Consider the following 22,539-nt stretch of genomic DNA (forward strand, 5'->3'; position numbering starts at 1 on the left):
CCCGGCGGCGCTTCCTAGCGCCGGATGGCTCATCATGCGTGCGTTTCGCCATTTCCGACCAAATTTCTAAATGATGACAAAAACTTGCTGGATGGATGTCATGCGTCGTCTACTCGTCAAAATTATAAAGGATTACAAAAACAGATATTATATCGCCACGTTAAATTTGAAACAGTGAAAAAGTCAGGATATCAATTTGTAAAGTGCTCACGGTACGGTATGTGAATGGGAAGGCAAAGTACCATACACTGATTAACTTATCCATACATAGTGTAAGATATATGCACCCGTTGAGTGCAACAAGCACCATACTAAGATTCACTTATTCATACATAGCGTAAGAGATATGCACCCGTTGAGTGGACAAGCACCATACAAAGTTTCACGTGTCTATACGTAGCGTTAGATACATGTACTCATTGACTGAAGTACACGGGACTTCACAAAAAAAAAACAGCGTCGAGGGTCTGCCTTGCTTCCAGCTAGATATGCCTAAAGATGCATCTTGAGCATCACGTAGCAGTTATAGATAGCTCCGTCTGATCGTGGTCGTCTGTAGGCTGAATTAGGTCGTAAATCTTTTGTTTTTGGCGCTCATTGATGCTGGGACCGCCAAACCGATACGGTGAGCATCATCAACTGATCAACGCTGACGCAGAAACAGGTCGCCAGGGCGAATATCTTCGTATTTTCGAAGCTATATTACTATATATTACCATGAAGGTACGTTGTACCAATCTGTTTTGATCAATCACGGTAGTTGAAGTCGCAATCGTTCCTAATGATCGTATATTAGCCAATCAAATTAAAACCTAAAAGGGCGAAGAAATCGCCCTTGTACGTCGTGGAGTATCAATTCCAACTGCATCTTGTGTGATGTGTTTATCCCCCCGTCTCTATCGACAGCTTAAAGGGCGAAAGAATCGCCTTTTTACATTGATTTGACTTATCGTTGTATAGTATAGTTTCGAAGAGTCTATAGTTGCTCCTCGCGAAAGGGTTAAAAGAAAAGCCGACGTTGCAGAAGAAGATGATTATGATGGGGGCTTTAATATAACAAAGTTTGAGAGGTAAATTTAATTACCTTTGTACCCTATTAATGAACAACACGGTCCATGGCATGATATCATGATATCACAAGAGTATAACAAAAATGAACCGAACTATGAACTCCAACAGAGCGGAAATGCACAACTGCCTAACGGAACGAGGTAAAACAAAAATCATATCTGTTTGGACTTATATTCTAAATTAATTTTCTATTGCAGGTGTAAATTTTAGGAAGAAAGAAACAAAATCGGGGCTGATGTTAGAATTACTCCACTCGAGTAAAAACTAAGTATAAATCGCAGTTGATAGGGTTTCAACATGGGTACTATTTGCTGTACTGGCGACCCTGTCACTGAGAACTCCATACTTAAGATTCCAATAAAAAAAACGGAAATAATGCGGTAGAAGATTCTAAAATAAATCGGGGTAATTACAAGCCAGAATTGGTTCGCCATCTACAGACACGTTCAAGGCTACGAAAACAAATATGTAGAGAGTGCCTGAGAGGAATTAAGAAGTCAAACTGATATTGCTAGAAAATAAGATGCCTTCATAAACCTATACTGACTTGTCCCATTTTTCAATAATCTGTTGCAATTCCCAATGATACGATAATGTACTTTCCTTATATGCCATACAGTCGAGCTGATCATCCAATCAAAAGCAGCGCTATACCTCAACATGAAGGCATCAATTCTACTATTGGGAGTCGGTGGATGCCAAATGCATCACATCTAGCCTCCTTAAAGTTCATTAAATTGGGAGCCTCTTTTGAACGGATGTTAATAGCTCGCGTGCATCCATTGACTGATTAGCCTTCTTGGTGTGTCGAATAACTGTGACGGGGTATTGTCACGCATCATCGCCACTGCATTCTCCGCAGTGACCAATCAGCAAGTAGACCCAACGACTGGCTGGCGTGGTCTAACGTATCGAGGCCACGCCGTTAACTTCAATCTCAGAGTTTTATTCTCTTCCTTCCTGCTACAGTGTATGCTAGATAACGGGTTGCTATAACCCCGTTACCATAACTAAGTGCATGCGAATAACTCTAAAGAAAAGGCTCGTGCTATGTTTGATAAAACGGGAACTTCTCAATTCCATACGAATATACAATAGATGGTCAAAATGTATTCGATGCGGTCCACACCTCAGCCTCTCATTGGTCAACTTTCCAAAATGGTACGTTTTGGACAATGAAATTACATTATCAGTGATTTAATGTGCGCAGCTGTGCGAATCAAAATGCAACTTAACCAGCTTTCTCACCTTTTTTGGAACTCAGCAGATCAAAGTGAACACGTTCATCTTACTTTTTTCTCTATCCAGTGACCAATAGGCCATAGTCGCAAGCGAACAATTACGATTTCGCAATAAAAACGCATAATTAGTCGAAGCCGCGCTTTTTTCGGATCGAACTGTGTCAGTTTGAGTGCAAATGATTCGCAGCTGTAACACTCAGTTATTCAAAATAATATCCTATTTTTTCAATCAGACATTAATATTTTAATTAAGCATGCATTTCGAATAGCCTGGTATGACAGCCATTTGAACTCCGCTGCACACTACAGACACTGGTTCATATGTCATCTAAATAGCTACAAATGTTCAAGTGGGTAGAGGGAAGAGGATGCAGGCTGATCGTATGGCGAGGGTGGAAATAGGCAGGCTTATTAAGGAGACGCCGACTTGGTAGTCAATTTCGGTGAAAGTCCTGACTTGAAGCTTTATATTTTTGTCGGATCGTACTTGTCTCAACTTTGACCTGGTGATTTGCCACACTAATCGAGCTTTACTGGAATAAAACAGTTGAAGTGCTAAACACTAGCATCTCCATTCTACACTACATATTATTCAAGATAATTATTACGAACCCGTATTTAACTCGAATTTGCATGAAACGGTGCGCCATACGCTAAGATTAACTTTTTGTGACTGTTATATAATAGAACATCAATTACGGAGGAAGTGCAAGCACTCCAGATGAGCGACTATGCAGGAACAGGAGCTGCTGCCCTCTAAAAGGCTTAGCAAGATGTCCGCATCATGATCTTTCGTATGCTGCTCTCGGCTCCAGAATCGGACACTGCGTTCCCAAGATAGAGCATTTAAAATTGTACTGCATATTCGTGTGGAATGGAGCTGCTAAAAACAATTGATCCAATGACTTATGTCGTAACAATAGTAAGGTCAGCGTGTCTCTAAAATAAGCTATGATCAGCGGCGCATTTTATTTGTTTGTTTATTTTTAGTGTTCTCCAATTTTCAATTCCCAATTGTTGATATGACTTTTAATTGAGAGGGGGAGGCTGCCGCTCGTGCAAAATCCACGCTCAGGTTGTGATTATACATTTACAATTTTAACGTGTTTCCAACATTTGCATACAAACTCGAAGGTTGTCTCAAGTAGAACGTTGTATTGGAAATCGAACGGACTATGAATCGAATTGGTCTAGCGACCTTCATTATAGCATCACAATCCAGCACCGTAAGTTGTGGACAATTTAAGGACAATTATGAATGTATTTTTTTTTCACTCGGCTTCAGTTTACCGCACTAAAGTGTGGCAGGTCCAGAGCTATTCTTCTGTCAGGCATGTCGCACCGAACGAGGGTTCCAGCATGTCTTTAATGAAGTAGTTCAGCAGTTTGGGAGCATGACGACTCATTATCTTCAAGTAGCCCGTCTTGATGATGCCTTCCGTATTAAAATCATCGGCTTCGTAGTCGGGAATGAGATGCAGGAGAGTGCGGAATACAAAACTTGAGCTGTCGAAGCTTAACTTGAAATTCGACATCGACTGGTAGCTGAGGGAGAAAGATTTCACAGATGCGTCCTTGATCCTCTTCAACACCTTCTTTATGGTGTTCGCAAAGGGTTCTTTCGTGGTCGCATTTTCCAAGTGATTCTGAAGATCCGCAACTGTCAAGTTGGTACACACTGACGCAGGGGCACCCGGCTCACATGCGTACATATTCGCTTCTACTTCGACGATAACCGTAGGTTGTTCCAGCACAAACCTCAACTGAGCTTGTGCAGGCAGTCCCATCGCCTCAACCTTGGCATTCAAATTTACGTCGACAACAATCTCACCATACGAGACAGTTTCAATCGAAACAGAATTCGGCGAGGTCACGTTGATATGTTGCGGGACAAAGCCCGTTGCACCAGATATACTGATCGTGTCGATAGCGGTCGAGATCGTCAAAAAACGGTTAAAATTGAATCGGAGCGGGATGTTGCTCCGGTTGAAGGGGTCGTACTTTCCAAGCATCGAGCCAAGTAGTTTATCAAACTTGGCAGTCTTGATCCCAGCATTTAAATCTTCAAATTCCGCCTCTTCAGCAGTAAAGTCTATCAGCACGCAGTTGTCTTCAGTGATGATACTAGAACTACAAAGAGTAGTAAGAGCAACAGTGACAGCGAGAATGAACAACTTGATCATGGGTATGTAGACGAGTGTCAAACGGAAGACAAAAGGAAGACTGATGAGGACGTCCGAACGCTGAATATCAACCAAATCATGGACTTGAGTCGATATTCAGATCATCGGGCAAATATCAGGCAGTCACCAGTAGTAAGTCAGCACTGCCAGCCGATACTATCATTAGATACGGTTACAGTTGGGTGGGATCAGACACCGGTAAATCCGCCGTATCTTAGAACTCGCCTGGTCCAAACTATTTTTTTTTTCACGAAAGCCAACAGTTTAACAAGTCAACGTTTCTGTGGCGTTTCTGTGCAAAGGGTATGGAGAAAAACGCATTTCTCAACCCTTATCCTGCGAACTGTCCGTTGGGATAGCCGTTTATAACTGCGATTTCGAATGCCTCATCACCGTATCCACCTGTACTCTGCACAACCAGGATATTGATTAAATAGGTGTGTGAATACCAGTGCGTTGAATTCCTGAATCGGTAAGTAATCGGCCATTTACTAAATAATTGATGTACGCATAAGTCAAATGTGAGGAATATGGTTTCGGAATGGCTTTATTGTTTTGTTGTTGTAGTGGCAGGAATCCCCACAGGCAGACAACCACTTAACCAAGGGTTCACTACAATACAGTTTGTTTGTGGCCTCCAGGTAGTCTCTTCACCCCATGTGTCTAATAGGCATGTGCAACACACGAGCTATTCTTTAAAAAAATTAAAAAAAAAACTTAGTAAATCGAATATGCAGTTCTTCGATACCGCCACCAAACATGTATTTGTGGTTTCGGAGTCACATTGAATCGAGCAACTACTATTTGTAATATTGTTTGAATCGTTTCCAGGCCTTTGGCATCCATAAATATATATATAGAAAAATATATATATAGACCGAATACTTATAATGCACCTTGCATCGTTGGTATTGGATTTTACAACCTCATTACAACGCACTGCCAAAGGCAAGAAATTAATATGATATTAAAAGTTTTTGGCTGATGGCACCCCAACCTATTTTCTTAGAATTAATGTGTGGATTCATTTAAAGAAATGAATTCACAAATTATTTTTTAAATCGATTTTTGTCAGAATTCTTTTTACCCCATAAACGTGCAGAGTTTATTTATAGTTTATTTAAATAGCAATAAGACTTTCTCTATTTACTTATACTAGTTGGAAGGAGTGGGATCGAAATAGTGCAATAATTGAGGTTACCCCATCCGCGATTGCGATGACTACTGTTTACGCGGACGAGTTTATGGTGACTAGAGAATGATAATCAGTTTTATCACCTTCTTGTTACCATAAACTCGGCCGCGTAAACCGTAGCCATTGTCAACAACCCATCTCTCTCGTAACCCCACAACCAGTTCGCCAGCGCCAGTGGCGAATCGGTGCAGATGTATAAATTATCTGCAGGCGGGTCCTCGAGGGGTATTTTTTTTTTCTCTCGGCCCTTTTGAACTGAAAGAGCTCGTATAGAATTTCAAACTGCATTCACAGAGACATTGCTACTTCGACTCTTATGTCTACTGCTACTCCGTACTGTCTGCTGCGCAATGAACTTGAGCACTGACCGAGAATCACGTGAATTCATCGTCTTTCAAACGACCCACCTCAAGTGGAAAACTAGGTTAATATATGAACTCTTCCATGCCTTTTTTTGTCCAGTCTGATGTCGCCAACCTTGTCCCAAGTAACCAAAATAACGTTAAATAACGGGTGATGTTTGAGAGATGCTGAAGTACATGTATATTTTCGACCATTTGCAACCGAAGTTGTATTTCAGGGAATTGCGAGTTTTGATTGGCTAGATGGTCCGTATTGACCGGATTTGAGGCTGGTACTACGCATAAAATTGGGGTGCCGTTTACAACCTTTGTTGCAAGCACCGTTGCATGAACGGGCGACTTTTGCAACTGTAGCATAGAAATAGCAAGTCAGTAAATGTACCGTATTACTGGTATACATACAGTATTTCAATTACACGAACGTATTTTTTCCACCTTTTTTTATTTAACCCGTGATGAAAATAAAAAGCTAGACGCAATTACCCATCACAGAACACTTGGATACAGACTATACCATATAGTACAGTAATGACAGTGGCCACGCGCGACAATATCGCGTCAATCTATCAATCCAGATTTTCACAGCAACAGAATTCGTGCGGTTGAACACGGAGAAGTATCTTGGATTTTCACGAATTAACTATTACCAATCTTTCCTCTTTAAATTAAAGTATAACATCAGCAGCAGTCTTGCTGTTTCAGCCGCTGTGGTTGGCACCCCACTATTCTAAAGAAGCCCTTAGTTACCTTTGAACTGATCTAGCAGGGCGCACATTGTCTGATCACTCCGATCACACTACCGTTCTTAGCGGCATTCGAAAACCTGATTGTAGCGTCTACTCTGCACGTCGTCGAGTGCAGCAGTATTTCACAGGTATTTTTGAATTCAGTGTAGAAAAAAGTGATCGCGGAGCAGTTTGAGCATTGCTCCACAGAACTATCTTCAACTCAAAGCCTGCCGCGCTTATAATATACATTTTGTACATGTAGTACTTCTAAGTTTGCTACCACTATATCATGCCGTCTTCCTACACAACCAAGTTTTTTTTTTTTTTGCAGCAACCAGCCCACCAATCAATCAACACACAAAGACGTTATACACCTTAGCAGACGCGGCCACCGGATCTACCTCGAGCTTATCAGTCCATGCTGAATCCGGAAACGCCGGTAGTGCTTCTGAAAAACCGCAATAATTCCAGCATCTAGAGACCATAATTTGCTTGTAGAATTTGGAGGTAGAAATTCTCTTCAACGTTCTCTAACACAGCGGCATTGAACCCCCTATGAGCCGATGCAGTAGCAAGAAGTATCAAGCATTTCTAATTCCACTTCATGAGGTTCATGTTCAACTCTACCACGTTTTGATGATCGTTCAAGTCATCCAAGCACTATCAGTGTCGTGAGTACCATGTAATGGGTACAATCTCTAATTCTCATTCCTCTTTATAATGATAAAAATAGATTCCCGACGCTATCAAAACAGATAGAATACTTCTCTACCGGTAGTCCTATGCAGTTGGCTCATAATCATTATGATTATGGGCCTGCTATAGATGAATATGGGCCACCCTTGTTAACAGGGATAGGTGTTACAGCGATTCGGAGAACCCGTTTACGGGCGTATCAAGTACGACACAAAATCACTATATACGGGCTCATCATAGACATGTTCATCTGTAGTTGGAGCTTACGCCAACGCTGTTATAAATCCGGATGTCATTTGACAAAGTGCACGATATAGCAAACGTTCCTGGACTACTCCAACTACCCACCCAAGTATGAGTGTATTCGTGCAGTCTAAGCTTCTGCCGAGCGGACACTCAATTCCCAGCTTGGCACTTGGTATGTTCCAGAGCAGTCCTGATGCGGAAGCTTACAATGCAGTACTAACGGCGCTCAAGCTCGGTTACCGTCACATTGATACTGCTACTTTCTACGGAAACGAAGGGGACGTGGGAAGAGCGATCCGTGACTCAGGCATCTCTCGGAAAGAGATTTTTGTCACCAGCAAGTATTTTGAAATGCACGGGTGGAGCTATCATCGTGTCGTCAATAGTGTTCGTGAGAGCAACAGGGAGCTCGGCCTTGGGTACATTGATCTCTATCTTCTCCATGCTCCATGTGAAGGGTCAACACGAGCAGAAGCCTGGAGAGCTCTCGAGGATATGCGGACCGAAGGACTAGTGCGTGATATTGGTGTCTCCAGCTTTGGCAAGGGCCATTTGCTTAAGCTGGCAAAGACCTGGCGCGTCAAGCCGGCGGTGAATCAAGTGGAGCTTCACCCGTGGTTGGCTCGTCGTGACACTGTCAAATTCTGTGAGGATCAGGGTATCATTCTGGAGGCCTATTCGCCACTGGCACAGGGGAAAAAGATGGATGATCCTGTGATCATGGAGATCGCAAAGGAGCTCAACGCCACTCAGGCGCAGGTAATGATTGCGTGGAGCCTTGCAAAGGGGTTTATCGCATTGCCAAAGTCGGTGAGGGAATCGCACATCAAAAGTAACCTCGACGCTTCGAATCAGAAGCTATCGGTCAATCAAATGATGAAGCTGGGCAATCTGGATGAGTACTTTATCAGCGGTTGGGATCCGATCAGGCATCACAACGTTTGAGAGCGATTTCTTGCTGTGGAAGGGATAGGGGGCGCTCTGAATTTGAGGTTAATCAATCAATATGTTTCAAAGTGAATACTCTATTTGTTCTGTTGCAGTCTAGTCTTGAACAAGTTGGGTCAAAATACGCAGCTCATGCATTCACGGTTACCAACATAAAAATAGTGCGAGACCCATCGTAGAAGCTGCTGCCTCGTGAAGACAATAGGGGTTGAAAAGGTTCTGTGTCTACATAGCTGGAAATAACGAACCCACTTCTGTGTTGGCCAGGTTAGCACTGAGAAGTCTGAAACGACTTTTTCAGCATTGGTGTGATACATCAATAGTTACATTTTTGTTATACCAGATGACTGATCAGCATGTTTTTAGACTTTCTATTAGTAGAACAGCAACATTTTTCTGCCAATTACAGCAGTAGGACTCCGACAACCACTCATTGGCAAATACCTTTCATATACAATATCACTTCTTTTTAGTACACCCAACAAAGACATAAAAGCATAAGTAAACAGTCTCCTTTTATCGTAGATCAGCTTTGCTTTACTTATTTATGTAAATCTATTTTTTTGGATGAAGTTTAGTTAATCTAAGTAAAACTACTTTACGTTTCCTCTTACACGTGCGCACACGTGTAAGCTGAAGTAGTGGGCTCGCGCCAGGCCCATTACAACGTGAGTGATTCAAAAGCAATGCAGGTATAAATGATTATGGTACTTGTTAATCGCACACTGTCAATAAACTCTCGCTTTTTGCACAGTAATGTATACAATCCGACCAATTAGTTTAGGGAGGAGTGTTTTTCAAAATCTATAAAAGCATCTCCAGCGGCAAATCTTAACGGAGGTCGTGTACGTCGCGATTTCCTCCTTCGATCCAGCACTGCAATTGGGGCATGTAGACTTGATTAACTTGAGTTAGCCTCGCTGGATTTCCCTATCTAAGTCCTCCCATGGGACAAAACCTTATCAAAGGGGAAAACCCCATCCTACTGGAGGACTACTACTTAAACCGTTAATCAAGTCTTTTGGAAGACAAGAAAAAAATTTCTGGTAGCCTGGCTGTGTCTTCAGTGGAGCTCTGAGCTCTTCTTGGTCCTGGGCTCTGAGCTTGGGCTGGCAGAACGACGAGTGGCTGGGCTTCTTCGTTCTGTCGCGGTTCGGAAACCCACGGTTCAGACTCGGTTCTCTCGTACTTAACCGACCACTTTCCTCCTTCGATCCAGCACTGCAATTGGGGCATGTAGACTTGATTAACTTGAGTTAGCCTCTCTGGATTTCCCCCTCGAGTTGTGCGAAGCCTGATTCGTGAAACTCCCATGTTGAGGCCTTGATCATGCTACTTGCCGCGTCACGGATTATGGCTGGCTTGAGCCTAGTGTAAACCGTGAAACACCAGCTGGACCAGCGTCCCATTAACCGGATGACCAGGTCACTTTTCCCAGCCGCCAATAGGGCGCAAGCACCTCCAATTCTGAGGGAGTGTGCTGAGTAGTCCTTTGGGGCGAAGCCCATATTCGCAGCCGTTGTTTTTATGAGTTTGCTGACTCGGGATTTCTTGACTGTCTCGCCCGGCGAGATCGACGTAATGTAAGGTCCGAGTGCCACGCCTTCTGCAATCCATCTTGACCTGATCCGCAGGCAGCTCTGGGCTGCGGCTACTGGGCATAGTACTGGGGCGTCGGATTTGTAGTGTCGAATGGTGACCCCTTGCCCAACCTTGTCTCCTTTGTGCGATTCGAATCGCACTTCCACGACGTGAGCACTCGAGTCCTCTGGGCTCACCGCCTGACCGTGTCTGTCCTTCAGAGAGACGTTGTGGGCTTTGAGGCAGTGCACTCGTTCGGTCCCCGTTGATCTGTCAACGCTTACTGGCCCCCAGAGCTCTGAGCTTCTGTCGAGGAAAAAGAAGGCTAGGACGATAGAATACCAGAGGAGTTTGTCATGGGCGTCCGTTGTTCCTAGCGTCTCCCGCATTTTGAGCAGCATCTGTGCAGTAACTGGCTGCTTCCGGTCCACGTGGCTGTTTGAGCGTTTGTATCCTTGAGTGATAAGCTCAAATTCCGGATCATGGTAATTGAGCCTTGCGTTCCTGATAGCTTTGTGGGCGAATACCACTGCTGCCATTTTTCCGTCGAAGGTCTGGAACTTGTTGTGTCCTTCTGAAGCGCACAGACCGGCGTATAAACCGACAATTCTGGCTTGTTCTGTCCTGGACAGTTCGTCGATCCACACCGGAAATCCAAAGTCGTTGCAGAACGACTGCCAGAAGGTAAACTTCTTGCTGTAGCGACCGAGGGTGCTCCCTGCGACCGCCGCCTGCTTGAGCTGTTGTGTTTTCGCTTCAATTCGCTTCCGGCGATCGTTTCCAGTTCGTGGGTAAATGAGTTAGTTTTCCCGTGTATGTCACAACTGGGTGTCTCTCCCATGCCCCGAGCCAGGGTGTGCGTCGTAAAGTATAGTCGGTACGGGGCCTGACCCAAGGCGCACAGGCGCAACTCCTTTTGTCCTTCCGATGACCTGCAGTTCATCTTGTCAATCACTCTGGTGATCCATCGGCGGTCACTGTGGATCACGATGTGCCGCCAGCAGGCTTCCTTCGTCAATACTGGTCCCCATCGTTGCACTACCCGCTGGAGTATCTTGGCCACAGTGGTGTCCAAGTCATGATGCTGATCGTGTGGCATTCGGAGATGTTCCCCCATAGCCATACTGCGGATCGTCAGGCTGACGGGCTCCACACGTATTAGCCAGGCGTTGTCGACCGACGGGTTGTGATCGAACAGCCTCATTGGAATGCTGCTTAGCTCGTTCTGGAACACCAGGTCCTCCCGCCACAACAGGTCCTTTTGAAGGAAGTCTGACATTGGTACCCCAGGGGATCTACTACTTCGACACCGTGTCTGAACTGCTACCAAGCGTTGTATGAACGGCTTAGTGGTGGGGATAAAGCTGATAACGTGTCTCAATACTCCAACCACGCTGTCCAGTTGTTTCATGGGCACGAATCGTTTCTTCTTGGTCTCCGAGACCACCTTGCGCATCTTATCGATCTTCCTCTGAGGGACTGATATCGTTTCACTGGGAATGCTCCAGTCGATTCCCACAGCGTGGAACTCGCGCGACCAGGTCGTGAACTTACCCTCATGCCAGCCATCCGAGCAGAAGACGAGTTTCACTCCGTCTCTGAGACGTTTTGCTGCCTCCTGGAGGGGATTATCAATGTCGACCTCGATGAGCACGATATCGTCAACCCACTGAAAGATCCAGAACGTCTCGGCGTAGCCCGACACCACTGATGTGCCTGTCCGCTGGTAATGACGTACTGCCTGTCCGAAAACAGCGAAGAAACCTGGCGATGCAGTCCACCCAAAGACGGCCATGCCGGATGCGATTCCGTGTGAGGATCGCGGTAGTTCCCCCCCCCCCCCCCCCAAAGACCGATGCGTGACGAGCATGATCAGGAACATGGTGGAACGCGTCGGCGATATCCGCGGTCATGGCATAAATCGCACAGCCAGGGTAGCGGCGACGAAGTTCCCGAATCCGAAGTGCGATCACGAGGAATGGGTCCCACGTGGCGTCCGGTGACAGCGCGAAGTCCGTGTAATTATTGACCGATAGGCCCATTGGGGCGGACAAGTCGTGGATAATGCGCCCATCCAAGTGAATCGGCTTGTCTTTCTTCAGGACGAGCGCAAAGGCGCTGGAATGAAAGAACGGGTCCTGGACCAACGTCGTAATAGACGCGATGATACACCGACCTTTGTAGTAGTCTACCAGTAGTTTGTCGGTCACGATAGAAGCGCCGGTGACAGCGCCGATGTAATTGTCCGGCACCGGCCGGACACCACGACGTTCTCCAGATTTTGTCCAATGAGGAATCAGACCGTGCTGTGCAATGGCGCACAGCAACTCGAGTTGAGGGTATGTCGGTAGATGGACCCGATACAGCCATGGGCGTAGTGCCTTGTTAGGGCGATAGTCAAGAGGGGTCTGACCTCGGAACAACTCGAGTACACCAGGGATACCCAGTTCTGGTGCAGCAATTAACTCGTCCAGGACCCGAGCATCCGCTTCAGGAAGCGTGAAGGGCCCAAGGCCAGCTGTGAGAAAAACGTCATCGGCCGGAAATGCGACCTGGAATCGGTCGGCAGCCTCCTGGAGGCGACGAAACACATCCGAGGGAACGCACCGTTCTCGACCGGCGATGACGGCAGTCCGCGACGGCCTGTAGTCAAAGTCGGAAGAAAGAAGGCGAGCAGCAGTCGTGATGCACTCCGGGGACCGGGGTAGGAACACCTCTGGGTGGCACGGGCGTGCGGTCACGGATGGCATGAACCGGAAATGGATGAGATGGCCCAACGTACAGAGCTCCTGGAGCACGAGGTCCCATAAGTAGATGGCATGAGCCCGACCGTCGTGGGGATTGGGAGTGGTCGTGGGTAAAAACGCAGTCATCGAGGCTGGGCTCAGAGTCAGCGAGTACGATGGGGGGCACGGCCACCGGTGTCCACTGAATGTACGGTCCATGCCGGAAGCGGTGGTATCCATGATCCAATTGCAGAGAGCGTCAGACGCCACGCTGTACCCGCGACGAATGTGCCGCAGATACAAAAGGGGTCGACCCGTACCTAGGCACCGAATGGCAGCAATCCAGGGTTGAAGCCGGGTCGAACCGCATGAATGCCGACCGAGGGCCTGATTGATAACCACACTGGAGTCACCAAATACATGCGAAGTGGTTGTTGGAAACCGAGCGCGAAGCCATCGGAGGCAGGAAAGAAGACCCTGGGCCTCCATCGCGTTGTTGGACTGCGGAATCGAGAAGGCTCGCGCCTCCCAGTGAAGAAGCTGATGAGATGCTGTCCACACACACCAGCCGTACGCGCAACGTCTTGAACATGAACGATGGCCACCGTCGAACGAAGCAATTAGGCAGGGGAGCGCGTCGTATTGGGGCACAGTGCCACCCGAAAGCTGGGCGCCAGGCGCTGGCACCGCCACTGGGCGCGCGGCGGATGAAGTTACGCCACCCATTGAGGGGTAGAATGCCGATGAAGTCGGAGAAGCGTCAGACGCTGAATGAAATATGGGTGGAGAGGCGAAGGCCATGAGCGTTTTATTCAAAGGATCAGAACGCGCGGCGCATCCACCCGCATGGCATCAAGCGCGCTGAGGGTGGCCGCCCTTAAGCGGACCATGTCGGTCAGTAACCCAGCGAAGCACGGGTGGAGGAAGACGTTGAAGTGTGTGGACATGGTGGCAACGGGGAAAAGAGCATCCGGACATCGCCTGGTATCGGATGCAGACTTGGGTGCCGTTGATCACGGGAATCTGATTCCGAATGTCCTGCGGGATGACCGTCCTGTCAGCTTGACGGCCACTCCGGCCTGGCCGGGGTCGTGACGCCTGGCGGTCACGAGGTCGATCACTGGTCCGTCGAATATCGGATACTTGTGGCCCAGGGGCCTGCGGGGCGAAAACGGTTCGGATCATCGCGTCGTTCAAAACTCGATGAACAAACTGCTGGTACTCCCGAGATTCAGAACTCAAAATCCGGCGCGCGCGAGGGACCAGGTCCCGGGCGTCGACGCCATACAGCACGTCGGTGAATAGCCTACCGAACACAGCTTGGTAAAGATTGCACCAGGCGTTGACGACCGGCGTTGGGGACTAGTACGGCACGTGCTGAATGGCGCTCCCATGAACCGTCCGGAAAACCTCGGCAATGGCCGCTGGATACCATTCGGAAGCCGCCTCCTGGATCACGTATAACGCGTGGTGGAGCTGATCCGCCTGGCGGATCAGGAAGTTGGGGTGGGGCTCGGAGCCTCCCCATTGGCCGTCGTCGTGCACCACCGTGCGGTCCTGAGGTGGCGCTCGTGGATCCTCAGAGGACAGGAAGTGGTCCAGCGGCCGTGAAAAGAAGTCTACAGAGTACAACATCTTGGTGGTCACCTTGGTGATCCGGTTGCGGAAACGTTCACGCTGGAACATGGTGCACACCCTGTCCTGTAGAGACATGGAGAGAAAACGATCAAAGTCGTCATTACCTGTGGCAGGCCACGCCGGGCGTGGTTCCACGCGGGCAATGTCGTGGACGCTGGCTTAATTCTCCGTGGGTCGGAAGGCAGCGTGACCGATGGGTCGGAGTCCCTGGGGTGAGCGGCCACGTGAACGGGACCGGCGACGTCGCGACGTAGAACGACGAGACCGGGAAAGTTCGTGACGGGAGCGTGAGCGTGAGCTCGACCGGGAATGAGACCAACGGCGACGGCGACGGGGAGTGTGACTCCGATGTCGACGAGGCGGAGAGCGAGCACGGGATCGGCTACGGGGCGGCGCGTGGTGACGGACTGCGGGAGACTGAGGCCGTCGACGGTGGCGAATGGGTGCTTGGCCGTGAGCGATAAGGTAACCGCCCGGTGAACGCGGTGGGCTCGGGGAGCCAGGCTCTCTGCGGTAGTCGTCATCCTGTGGGTCGGTTGGAAGAACGCAACGGGCCTGGCCCTGGCCGCTGCCAACGGGACGCGAAGGCGGAGTACGTCGCCCAGCCTCGACCGGTGCAGATGGAGGCAATGCTGGGCGTTGTGTGTGCACCAGCGCAGTCAGGTCAGCCATCTGCCGCGTCAACGCCTGGTTGGAAGCGCGCTGTTCCGCGAGGATGTTCGCGAGGAGCGTCATCGGGTCCGTACCAACAGCATCGGGAGCAGTAGCGGTGGGGGGCGTCAGACGCCTGCCCATGCCACATGGCCGGAATAGTGGCATTTGGCCTGGCCGGAACGGATGCGGAGGGAAGGGTGGCGTTAGACGCCGGTGTTTGCCGAATTGGAAGCGTAGATCGAGGTGGCCTAGCCGACGCGTGCGATGCAGCCGAGGAAGAAACGAGCGCCACGGAGGCCGCCGGTCCCGGGGCAGCCAGCCTGATGGGGTCGGCGAACAAATCGGAAGGAGTCAGCTCGACGTCGTCGTCGACCAGTAATGGGAGATCCGGTTCAGGCGACGGCGTGGAAACGTCACCGCTCGCTACGGCTGTAATATGTTGGACAAACTGAGTAGGCGACAGGGCAGCCTTCTCGCCACGTGGCGTGATGTACGCAACGGCCCGGTCACCTAAATCCACCCGTGACTGCGTGGGGGAGCCAGGCTCGGCAAACGCCGTCATGAGAAGAGAGCGCAGCGCCCTTGTGTCCGACATACCAGCGACAGAAAGTCCGGACCAGGTCTGGGCAAAACTTGGTGGAATGAACGAGGCCGGAAGGCCTTGGCAGTATCCAAGCATGAACTCCAAACGAGAAACGTGCCGGGCACGTGCAGCCTCGAGCGGGATGGCTACAATCTGGGGATCTTCATCGGCGTAGCGGCGCAGCGCCACCTTGCGCACGTAGCCGGAACCAGGCTCCAAAAGTAGGTCAATGTCGTCTACAAGCGATGCTGACGACGTCGGTGAATATGCGAGGACTTGGCCATACAGGAGGACGTCTGACGTCCGGCGCACAAACTTGGTATCGCAGCGAGGCTCGGCAACAAAGTACTCCGTGAAGCGGACGAAGCGAAAGACCGAAAGGAGCGGACGCTGCGTGAGCTCAGCGGTGAGGTCTTCGTGGGGAAAAGTCAGCCGCCAGTGAGGAATCCAGTATTGGACGTCCACATGCTCCTGGAGTCCGGTCGGGAGTTCGTCACGGCGTTGACCATGGCGCAAGATGACGAGAGTGGCCTGCCAGGCAGGCCATCGCAGTCCATCGTCGTCGGCGACGAACGGACTGGAATCGCCGGGTTCCAGCATCTTGGACGTGCGGCTCAGAGTCGTGTACACCGGTCCATCCCAGTCGCCAGGAAGCTCATCGGGAACTTCGAGTCGCACGGTGCGGCCACGCAGAGCGGGGTCCTGGGAAACCTTCTTCGGCGGGTTCTTGGCGGGCGGGAACGGCTTCGACGCAATCGAAGACATCAAAATTTTTCTGGTAACCTGGCTGTGTCTTCAGTGGAGCTCTGAGCTCTTCTTGGTCCTGGGCTCTGAGCTTGGGCTGGCAGAACGACGAGTGGCTGGGCTTCTTCGTTCTGTCGCGGTTCGGAAACCCACGGTTCAGACTCGGTTCTCTCGTACTTAACCGACCACGTTTTAGTATGAATTGAAAAACGGGCATATTTGATCTCTTCTTTTTTTTACTTTGACCTGATCCTTAGGACCAGGTCGAAATAAAACCAGAGTCTGCTATTGCCTATTTTGCCTTTTGGGTTTTTATCTCAAATGTTGCGCACTTGAGACTTATCAAGTTTTAATGGCTCCCAAATGGCATTTCTTAACAGCGGTACTTACTTCACCAAGTCTCGGTAAAAATCTTAAAATAGAACTTCTGATAGAACTTGGCTTGTGTGTCAAACACACGCGGTAAAAGTCGTATCGAGGAGAAGTTCTTCTAAACGATCATGGGGAAGGGACGTAAATGGAGCGGCGACGACACCACCCAACTGTGCAAGGCGTGACTGAACACTTCGCAAGACCCTATACGTGGCACTGGCCAGAAGAAACCCACGTTCTACGAGCGATTGTATCAACACTGGCTTCACCTCAAGAGCGAAGATACTGACAATCGCTCCGAGGTGGCTGTGTCTGACCAGTGGAAGAAGCTCCAGCCTGCTGTAACAAAGTTCGAGGGGATCTACTCAAAATTGAAGAGCCAGGGGCGCTTGGGATGGAACGAAGAGAAAGTCATCTCTGCCGCGGAAGGAATCTTCTTCGAGCGTCACAAACAACAGTTTGAGTTCCTAGCAGGTAAGGCATCCATTCTTGCTCTTTGGAAGATTCGTCAACTCCTCGTTCTAATTGGATTGATTAATAAAACTCGTGATAAAACTTGCCGATTTTTAGTGTGGAGTGCTTAAACTACTAAGTACGAAATCCCAGGTCTCAATCGACACCGTTAAGACTTCGGATAGGACTTGCCGCTGGAGGTACTCTAAGGGTATCAGTTTTACGAACTCATCATTGAAGAATAGCAAGCCAATTCATGTAAAGAGGGTACCATTATAGGATCATATTTGAACGATGCGAGAAAAATCGGATCCCCGCGGTAGACTTTGAAATTAATTTCAGAGAATATTTTCTTTCAGTCCGATAATATCTGTGCTCACCCAACAAAGAGTTATTCGAACAGGGTTTATGTGTCGGCGAGTTGGGTGCGGAGCGTTTGCATGCAGTGAACTCGCTAGTAAATCCAGTACTAGGGTACTGGATTATGGAAATTCCTCTCTCACATGTTCAAATTGCTACGAATTCCTTCAAAATTACTTGTTTTGTTTTGGTCGCATGAGTTTGCTTGGGTTTCATCGATAAAAATTAACACTATTAAGCGCAGCTTCGTCTTTGCGGGACCTGTTCCGATCCCGGATTGATAAGCTCGAGTGTTTCGTGTAGAATTAGCCACCTATGGCAAATGATTCAGATCAATACAAACGCAGGTAACCTTCACGACACAAGACCATAACGTTAAACGCGCTCAGCGAATTCATTTCACGAAGCAACACCCTTTCCAAAGGCTCGAACTCCTTAACAATGCTTGCTTCGTTTTCGTCTGGCATGCTTCCGCTTCTTATCCTTTTCAGACACCATCATAACCGTGCGTGAAGATCTGTAACGTCCAGGTGAGCATGGTGAGTTTTGGAGTGACCTGAATGGAGCTTCAGAGGAAGGTTTTTTCCAGAGGCCAGAGGGGCTACGATGAGCTGGAGAAGCGCGAAGTGGCGACTGTTGCGATTTCAGAAGATGGGTTAAATGACGAGTAGCTCCATGCCGCAGAAGTTCTCTAAAAGAAAATCTCTTCATTTCTTGAATATAATTTCGGCGTGGGAGTTTCTTGTCCAAAATAGTTGGTGAACGTAGAAAAATGTGAGTAATTTTCAATATCTTGCAATCCGATTGGGAAGCTATTTGAAATCTATTGAGGCGCTCGCTAATTGGTAGAAAGCTCAAAACAGCTATTCTTACAGTCGTTCCCCCTTATTCGCTATGATGGATCATATCAGAATTCAGGATTAATAAGACTTCCTGAAAAAAAAATGGGGCTTAATTTCACAAAATTTGATAATATATTGTGGGTTATAAACGTATAGAGGAGGTGAGTTCCGGGAAGGACTGTACTGAGTACTTTTTCGATGGGGCGAACTTGTGAATCCAACAGCAAGCAATGGGGTCGCCGCTGTTGACGGGGTCCAAACCTCACTTCTGGAGCGGAGACGATCCCGACTGCAATAACAAGGTGTATCTCAAGTCCACGTGGGTAGTCACGTCGCTACGACACCCGGCGTTGCGCGTGCTAGGTTGTGTGATCCACTTGATCATGTGCTTCTACTTGGGAGTCACCTCTCCGCTGCTGACGTCTCTGAAGAGCCCTTTTTGCTTCCCTGTGTACGGCGACTTAGCAAAGACTGTAACTACAGGTTTAAGGTGGCAGAAGCTTGTTTTCCAGATTGCTTTGAGCGGTGCGCTAATGTTTTTTCTGCGACTCGTGGCATATCCACGTCTAGTGCAGCACCGATGGAACTGGGGGAGCTCTTTCCGCCACGCCACGCAGGCGTTCTCGAGGCTATCGAGGGCTTCTGCGACTGACATTAATCCTGGTGTTACTGAAGGAGGAATCACAAATTTCCGAGGTGTGATGACGCTGCACACGTTCGTGGCTGGTGATGCGCCTGGTGCGCCAGTGGTTCGAGCTCCGGTGTGGAACGCTGGGTCTTCTTATGGCTCTTGGACGTTCGTGGTTGCAACATTTCCTTTCCTCTGGGCAGCAGTTATGTATATTATCAGAAAAATTGTCCATGGGTCTGCACTCGATGAGTGGCTCTTTCCGGAGGATATGAACGTTGCTTGGAGTAGCTGGAGCCAACTCGAGTTACAACAAGTGCTATCAACTACTTTTCTCACATTGGGCTTCTTGAAACTACTAGTGACACTGGATTGGGTTCTTCAAGATCGCAAGTACAATCGCCTTATTTTTGGAAATTGGTTGTCTTCTATACGCCGAGTGTATTGCGAGTATCTGGCCGTACGTGTTCTATGGTGTTGGCTTTCCGTGTTTGGACTGGCTATCGGTGGGATTTACTTTGGCGTGATTTCAAAAATGCAAAGCGAATGGATACAGTGGGCTCTGAAGAAGGAGAACGAGAAGAATGACTTGGATTCGTGGTTAAGCCATGCGGCTTGGAACACACTACTCAGCTCACTCGTCGTGGCTTTGGATCTACTCTGGATTGTGCAAGACTGGCATTTCCCGAGCTTTGCTTCACCGGTTGGTACTAGAATCCTGGGATTGCATTTGGACCAGATCACGTTCCATTTCCCTTTTCGGCTCAGATTGTCCTTTTCCAGCAAATGGTTTGGAGGGTTTCTTGTGATAGCACTGATGTTACCTCTCGAAATCTGCCAGTTCCTACAAATTGCCACATATTCACCGCGCATGTACGCACAGTATGTGCATTTGACGTCATTTCGAGTCCTTCCGTTAAGCATCACGCACAACAATTCAAGCACCTTTGATGCGACTACCCAGCTAATGTTGCAGACTGGTTCGCTTAGCCGATACTTTCCGTGGTCTGAATGGGATCGAGCACCGGCATTTGCTGTTTTGCTACTCGCTACAGCAGCACTATTGTGGCTCTCAAAGCAAGAACATAGCAAGATGTGCTTTGCCGTTTTTCTCGGGCTTTCTGATGCTCATGAAGGGCATGTCAAGACACTGGCGAGGCTAAACGCATCGGTTTCGGCTACGACCAAACGGGATGTAAACAACTTACAGCGTTTGCAAACGTTGTATAAGTTACGTGCTCGCACCGACAGCTTTTGTATCGGGTTAGCAGGACTATCTACCCTTACGGTGTGGCTACAATTTCGCGCAATATGGCGCTCATCTGCAAAGCACCATCGCGATCTGCCTACACAAGCTCCAGGAGAAACATATGGAGCATTGTTGTTGCTAATCACCTTGGTTTTACTTCACCAGATACATTACCGCTACTGCATAAAGATGGAGATCATGGTATTGCGGAATCAAATTCCGTCGGATAGTCGCTACTCGCTATTGACGTCTCCGCGCTTGCTTTTCTTACCATTTCTTGCTGAATTACTGCTTTGTGGCATTTTCCTTCCCCCCTTGGTGCACGGGCGGGTTTACCTTGACGAAGAGCGCTATTCGCTGCCACGAGCGACGCTAGCAGTAGTTCCAGCATGCCCAAGTCCTCTAACGATGACGACTAGCAAGCAGTCCTGCGATCTTCAGTACTCTTATCCACTGGAGGTTATGAATATGATAGTGCTGGTGCGTCTCTACTGGTTCGCTCGTGTAATCCGCAACCAGCTTTTGAAGCAGTTGATTAAAGGTAACACAACGACGGTGGGCTCTATAACACTTAACGGAAAAGAAGCACCAGCAGATTCGCTGTGGTGGAGTTTTCGAATATCATTCGCTTTGCAGCCGTCCAAGGTGCTTCTCACTCTTTTCGTGTCGCTGTGGGCGACCACAACCGTTGCGGTCTCTGCGTTTGAGCGGCCATTTCCATCCAAATTGGACGGAGAAGACCACGCGCTTTGGCTCACTCTCGTCACGATGACGGGGGTAGGATATGGTGATGCGTATCCGATTACTCTGGGTGGCCGTGTTGCCGTTGTACTCGGGGCAGTTGTTGGTGGCTTGGCCTTCATATCTCTCATGACGTCGGAGTTTCTTGACTCTGTAAAGGGCACCAAACGAGAGCATGCGGTTCTTTCAGCGTTAGACAAGATGAAATGGGAGTCTGCTTTGCGCTTATGTGCTGCAAAACTTATTCAAGCAGCATGGCTGCAGCACCAAATTGTAAACTCTAAGTGCCACAGTACAAAGCGGAGGAGCCAAGAAACGGTAGTTCGCGAAATGCTAAAGGCTGCGCATCACTTCAAAAGGTGCCGCAAACGCAAACCAATGCAGTCCGCCAGCGCTTCTCACATACTCCAAAACAATGGGTTATCTTCCTTCTATTCGCGCGAGGTAGAGAATTGGATGACATCAAGATGGACAGAGACTACAACTCAAATTGCTTCCTTGGAGCAACAGATGAACACAATTGAATCGTCGCTGCAGGTGCTGTTATAACCGCGATGCATCCGTGACATTAATTACTGTAATGCAAATACATGTAAGACCACCTCAGGTGTTCTCATGAACTGAGAGAGCTGATTAAACAAGAATTTCAAGGCTTTGTCGAAATCAATTTCTCAAACTTCTGGCACCAAAGTCTGGAGCATTACAAGCCCCTACCTGCATTTGACAACGATGCTTCAATAATACGAATCCAGACAGATACGCAGAGCTCCTTTAACACAAGTGTCGTAGATCATTCAACTTTGCCGGCAGCTGTCACACATAGTCCGATGTGGCTACCAGTCAGAACTGTGAAACGCGAATAAAAGAGCGGCGCAGTCCCTAGTAACATCTTTAAAGCAATTTCGGTGCACTGCTGCATTCCAGCATAACTGAATTTCAAACCTTACTGCCTAGGGTAAGTACTCACAAACCCCGCAGGTTTTGAAGGATCGCGACACCTGGAAGTTTTCATAATGCTCTGACACCACACCACAACCCATACACATTATCTTTGAATTGCAGCTGTTGATTTCTGTTTGGCATGTTTGCGGCTATTTAATGCCATTATGGTCGGTGGTTGTGTGTTTTTCCGCCGTAGATTGACACCTCAGCGAGTTGAATTTGATTCAAGGATTATAAATCGTTGCAGGTAGGTATGAAGAGCTTCTTGCTTTCCGACAAAATTGAATTTCGTACGTAGCGAGTGCTCAAGCTAGTATCCGTTTGAGATTTCCTTTTGCGAGTGTCCCCATTGTACA

General features: G+C 48.3%; 7 protein-coding genes across 7 annotated transcripts; 3 read left to right on the plus strand and 4 right to left on the minus strand.

Moving 5' to 3' along the window:
- Positions 1 to 3,628: 3,628 nt before the first annotated feature.
- On the minus strand, positions 3,629 to 4,495 carry PPTG_03744 (hypothetical protein; the record flags this gene model as incomplete). Its single annotated transcript, XM_008897512.1, has 1 exon — positions 3,629 to 4,495. One exon carries the CDS (start codon positions 4,493 to 4,495, stop codon positions 3,629 to 3,631), a length of 867 nt encoding a protein of 288 aa, XP_008895760.1.
- Positions 4,496 to 7,830: 3,335 nt separating this feature from the next.
- PPTG_03745 (hypothetical protein) lies at positions 7,831 to 8,667 on the plus strand (the record flags this gene model as incomplete). The annotated part of the gene is made up of 1 exon (XM_008897513.1): positions 7,831 to 8,667. The coding sequence occupies one exon, from the start codon at positions 7,831 to 7,833 to the stop codon at positions 8,665 to 8,667; it is 837 nt and encodes a 278-aa protein (XP_008895761.1).
- Positions 8,668 to 9,926: 1,259 nt separating this feature from the next.
- PPTG_03746 (hypothetical protein) lies at positions 9,927 to 13,703 on the minus strand (the record flags this gene model as incomplete). Its single annotated transcript, XM_008897514.1, has 3 exons — positions 9,927 to 10,947; positions 11,154 to 11,958; positions 11,990 to 13,703. The coding sequence occupies 3 exons, from the start codon at positions 13,701 to 13,703 to the stop codon at positions 9,927 to 9,929; spliced, it is 3,540 nt and encodes a 1,179-aa protein (XP_008895762.1).
- Positions 13,704 to 13,829: 126 nt separating this feature from the next.
- Positions 13,830 to 14,663, minus strand: PPTG_03747 (hypothetical protein; the record flags this gene model as incomplete). The annotated part of the gene is made up of 2 exons (XM_008897515.1): positions 13,830 to 14,283; positions 14,347 to 14,663. The coding sequence occupies 2 exons, from the start codon at positions 14,661 to 14,663 to the stop codon at positions 13,830 to 13,832; spliced, it is 771 nt and encodes a 256-aa protein (XP_008895763.1).
- A 111-nt stretch (positions 14,664 to 14,774) lies between these two features.
- Positions 14,775 to 16,617, minus strand: PPTG_03748 (hypothetical protein; the record flags this gene model as incomplete). Its single annotated transcript, XM_008897516.1, has 2 exons — positions 14,775 to 15,402; positions 15,479 to 16,617. The coding sequence occupies 2 exons, from the start codon at positions 16,615 to 16,617 to the stop codon at positions 14,775 to 14,777; spliced, it is 1,767 nt and encodes a 588-aa protein (XP_008895764.1).
- Positions 16,618 to 17,096: 479 nt separating this feature from the next.
- On the plus strand, positions 17,097 to 17,552 carry PPTG_03749 (hypothetical protein; the record flags this gene model as incomplete). The annotated part of the gene is made up of 3 exons (XM_008897517.1): positions 17,097 to 17,109; positions 17,170 to 17,442; positions 17,539 to 17,552. The coding sequence occupies 3 exons, from the start codon at positions 17,097 to 17,099 to the stop codon at positions 17,550 to 17,552; spliced, it is 300 nt and encodes a 99-aa protein (XP_008895765.1).
- A 1,270-nt stretch (positions 17,553 to 18,822) lies between these two features.
- Positions 18,823 to 22,354, plus strand: PPTG_03750 (hypothetical protein). Its single transcript, XM_008897518.1, has one exon. It carries the CDS (start codon positions 18,854 to 18,856, stop codon positions 21,788 to 21,790), a length of 2,937 nt encoding a protein of 978 aa, XP_008895766.1. The 5' UTR covers positions 18,823 to 18,853; the 3' UTR covers positions 21,791 to 22,354.
- The last annotated feature ends 185 nt before the right edge of the window (positions 22,355 to 22,539 follow it).

Source organism: Phytophthora parasitica (assembly GCF_000247585.1).
Source record: "Phytophthora parasitica INRA-310 unplaced genomic scaffold supercont2.6, whole genome shotgun sequence".
NCBI classification, from domain to species: Eukaryota; Oomycota; class Peronosporomycetes; order Peronosporales; family Peronosporaceae; genus Phytophthora; species Phytophthora nicotianae.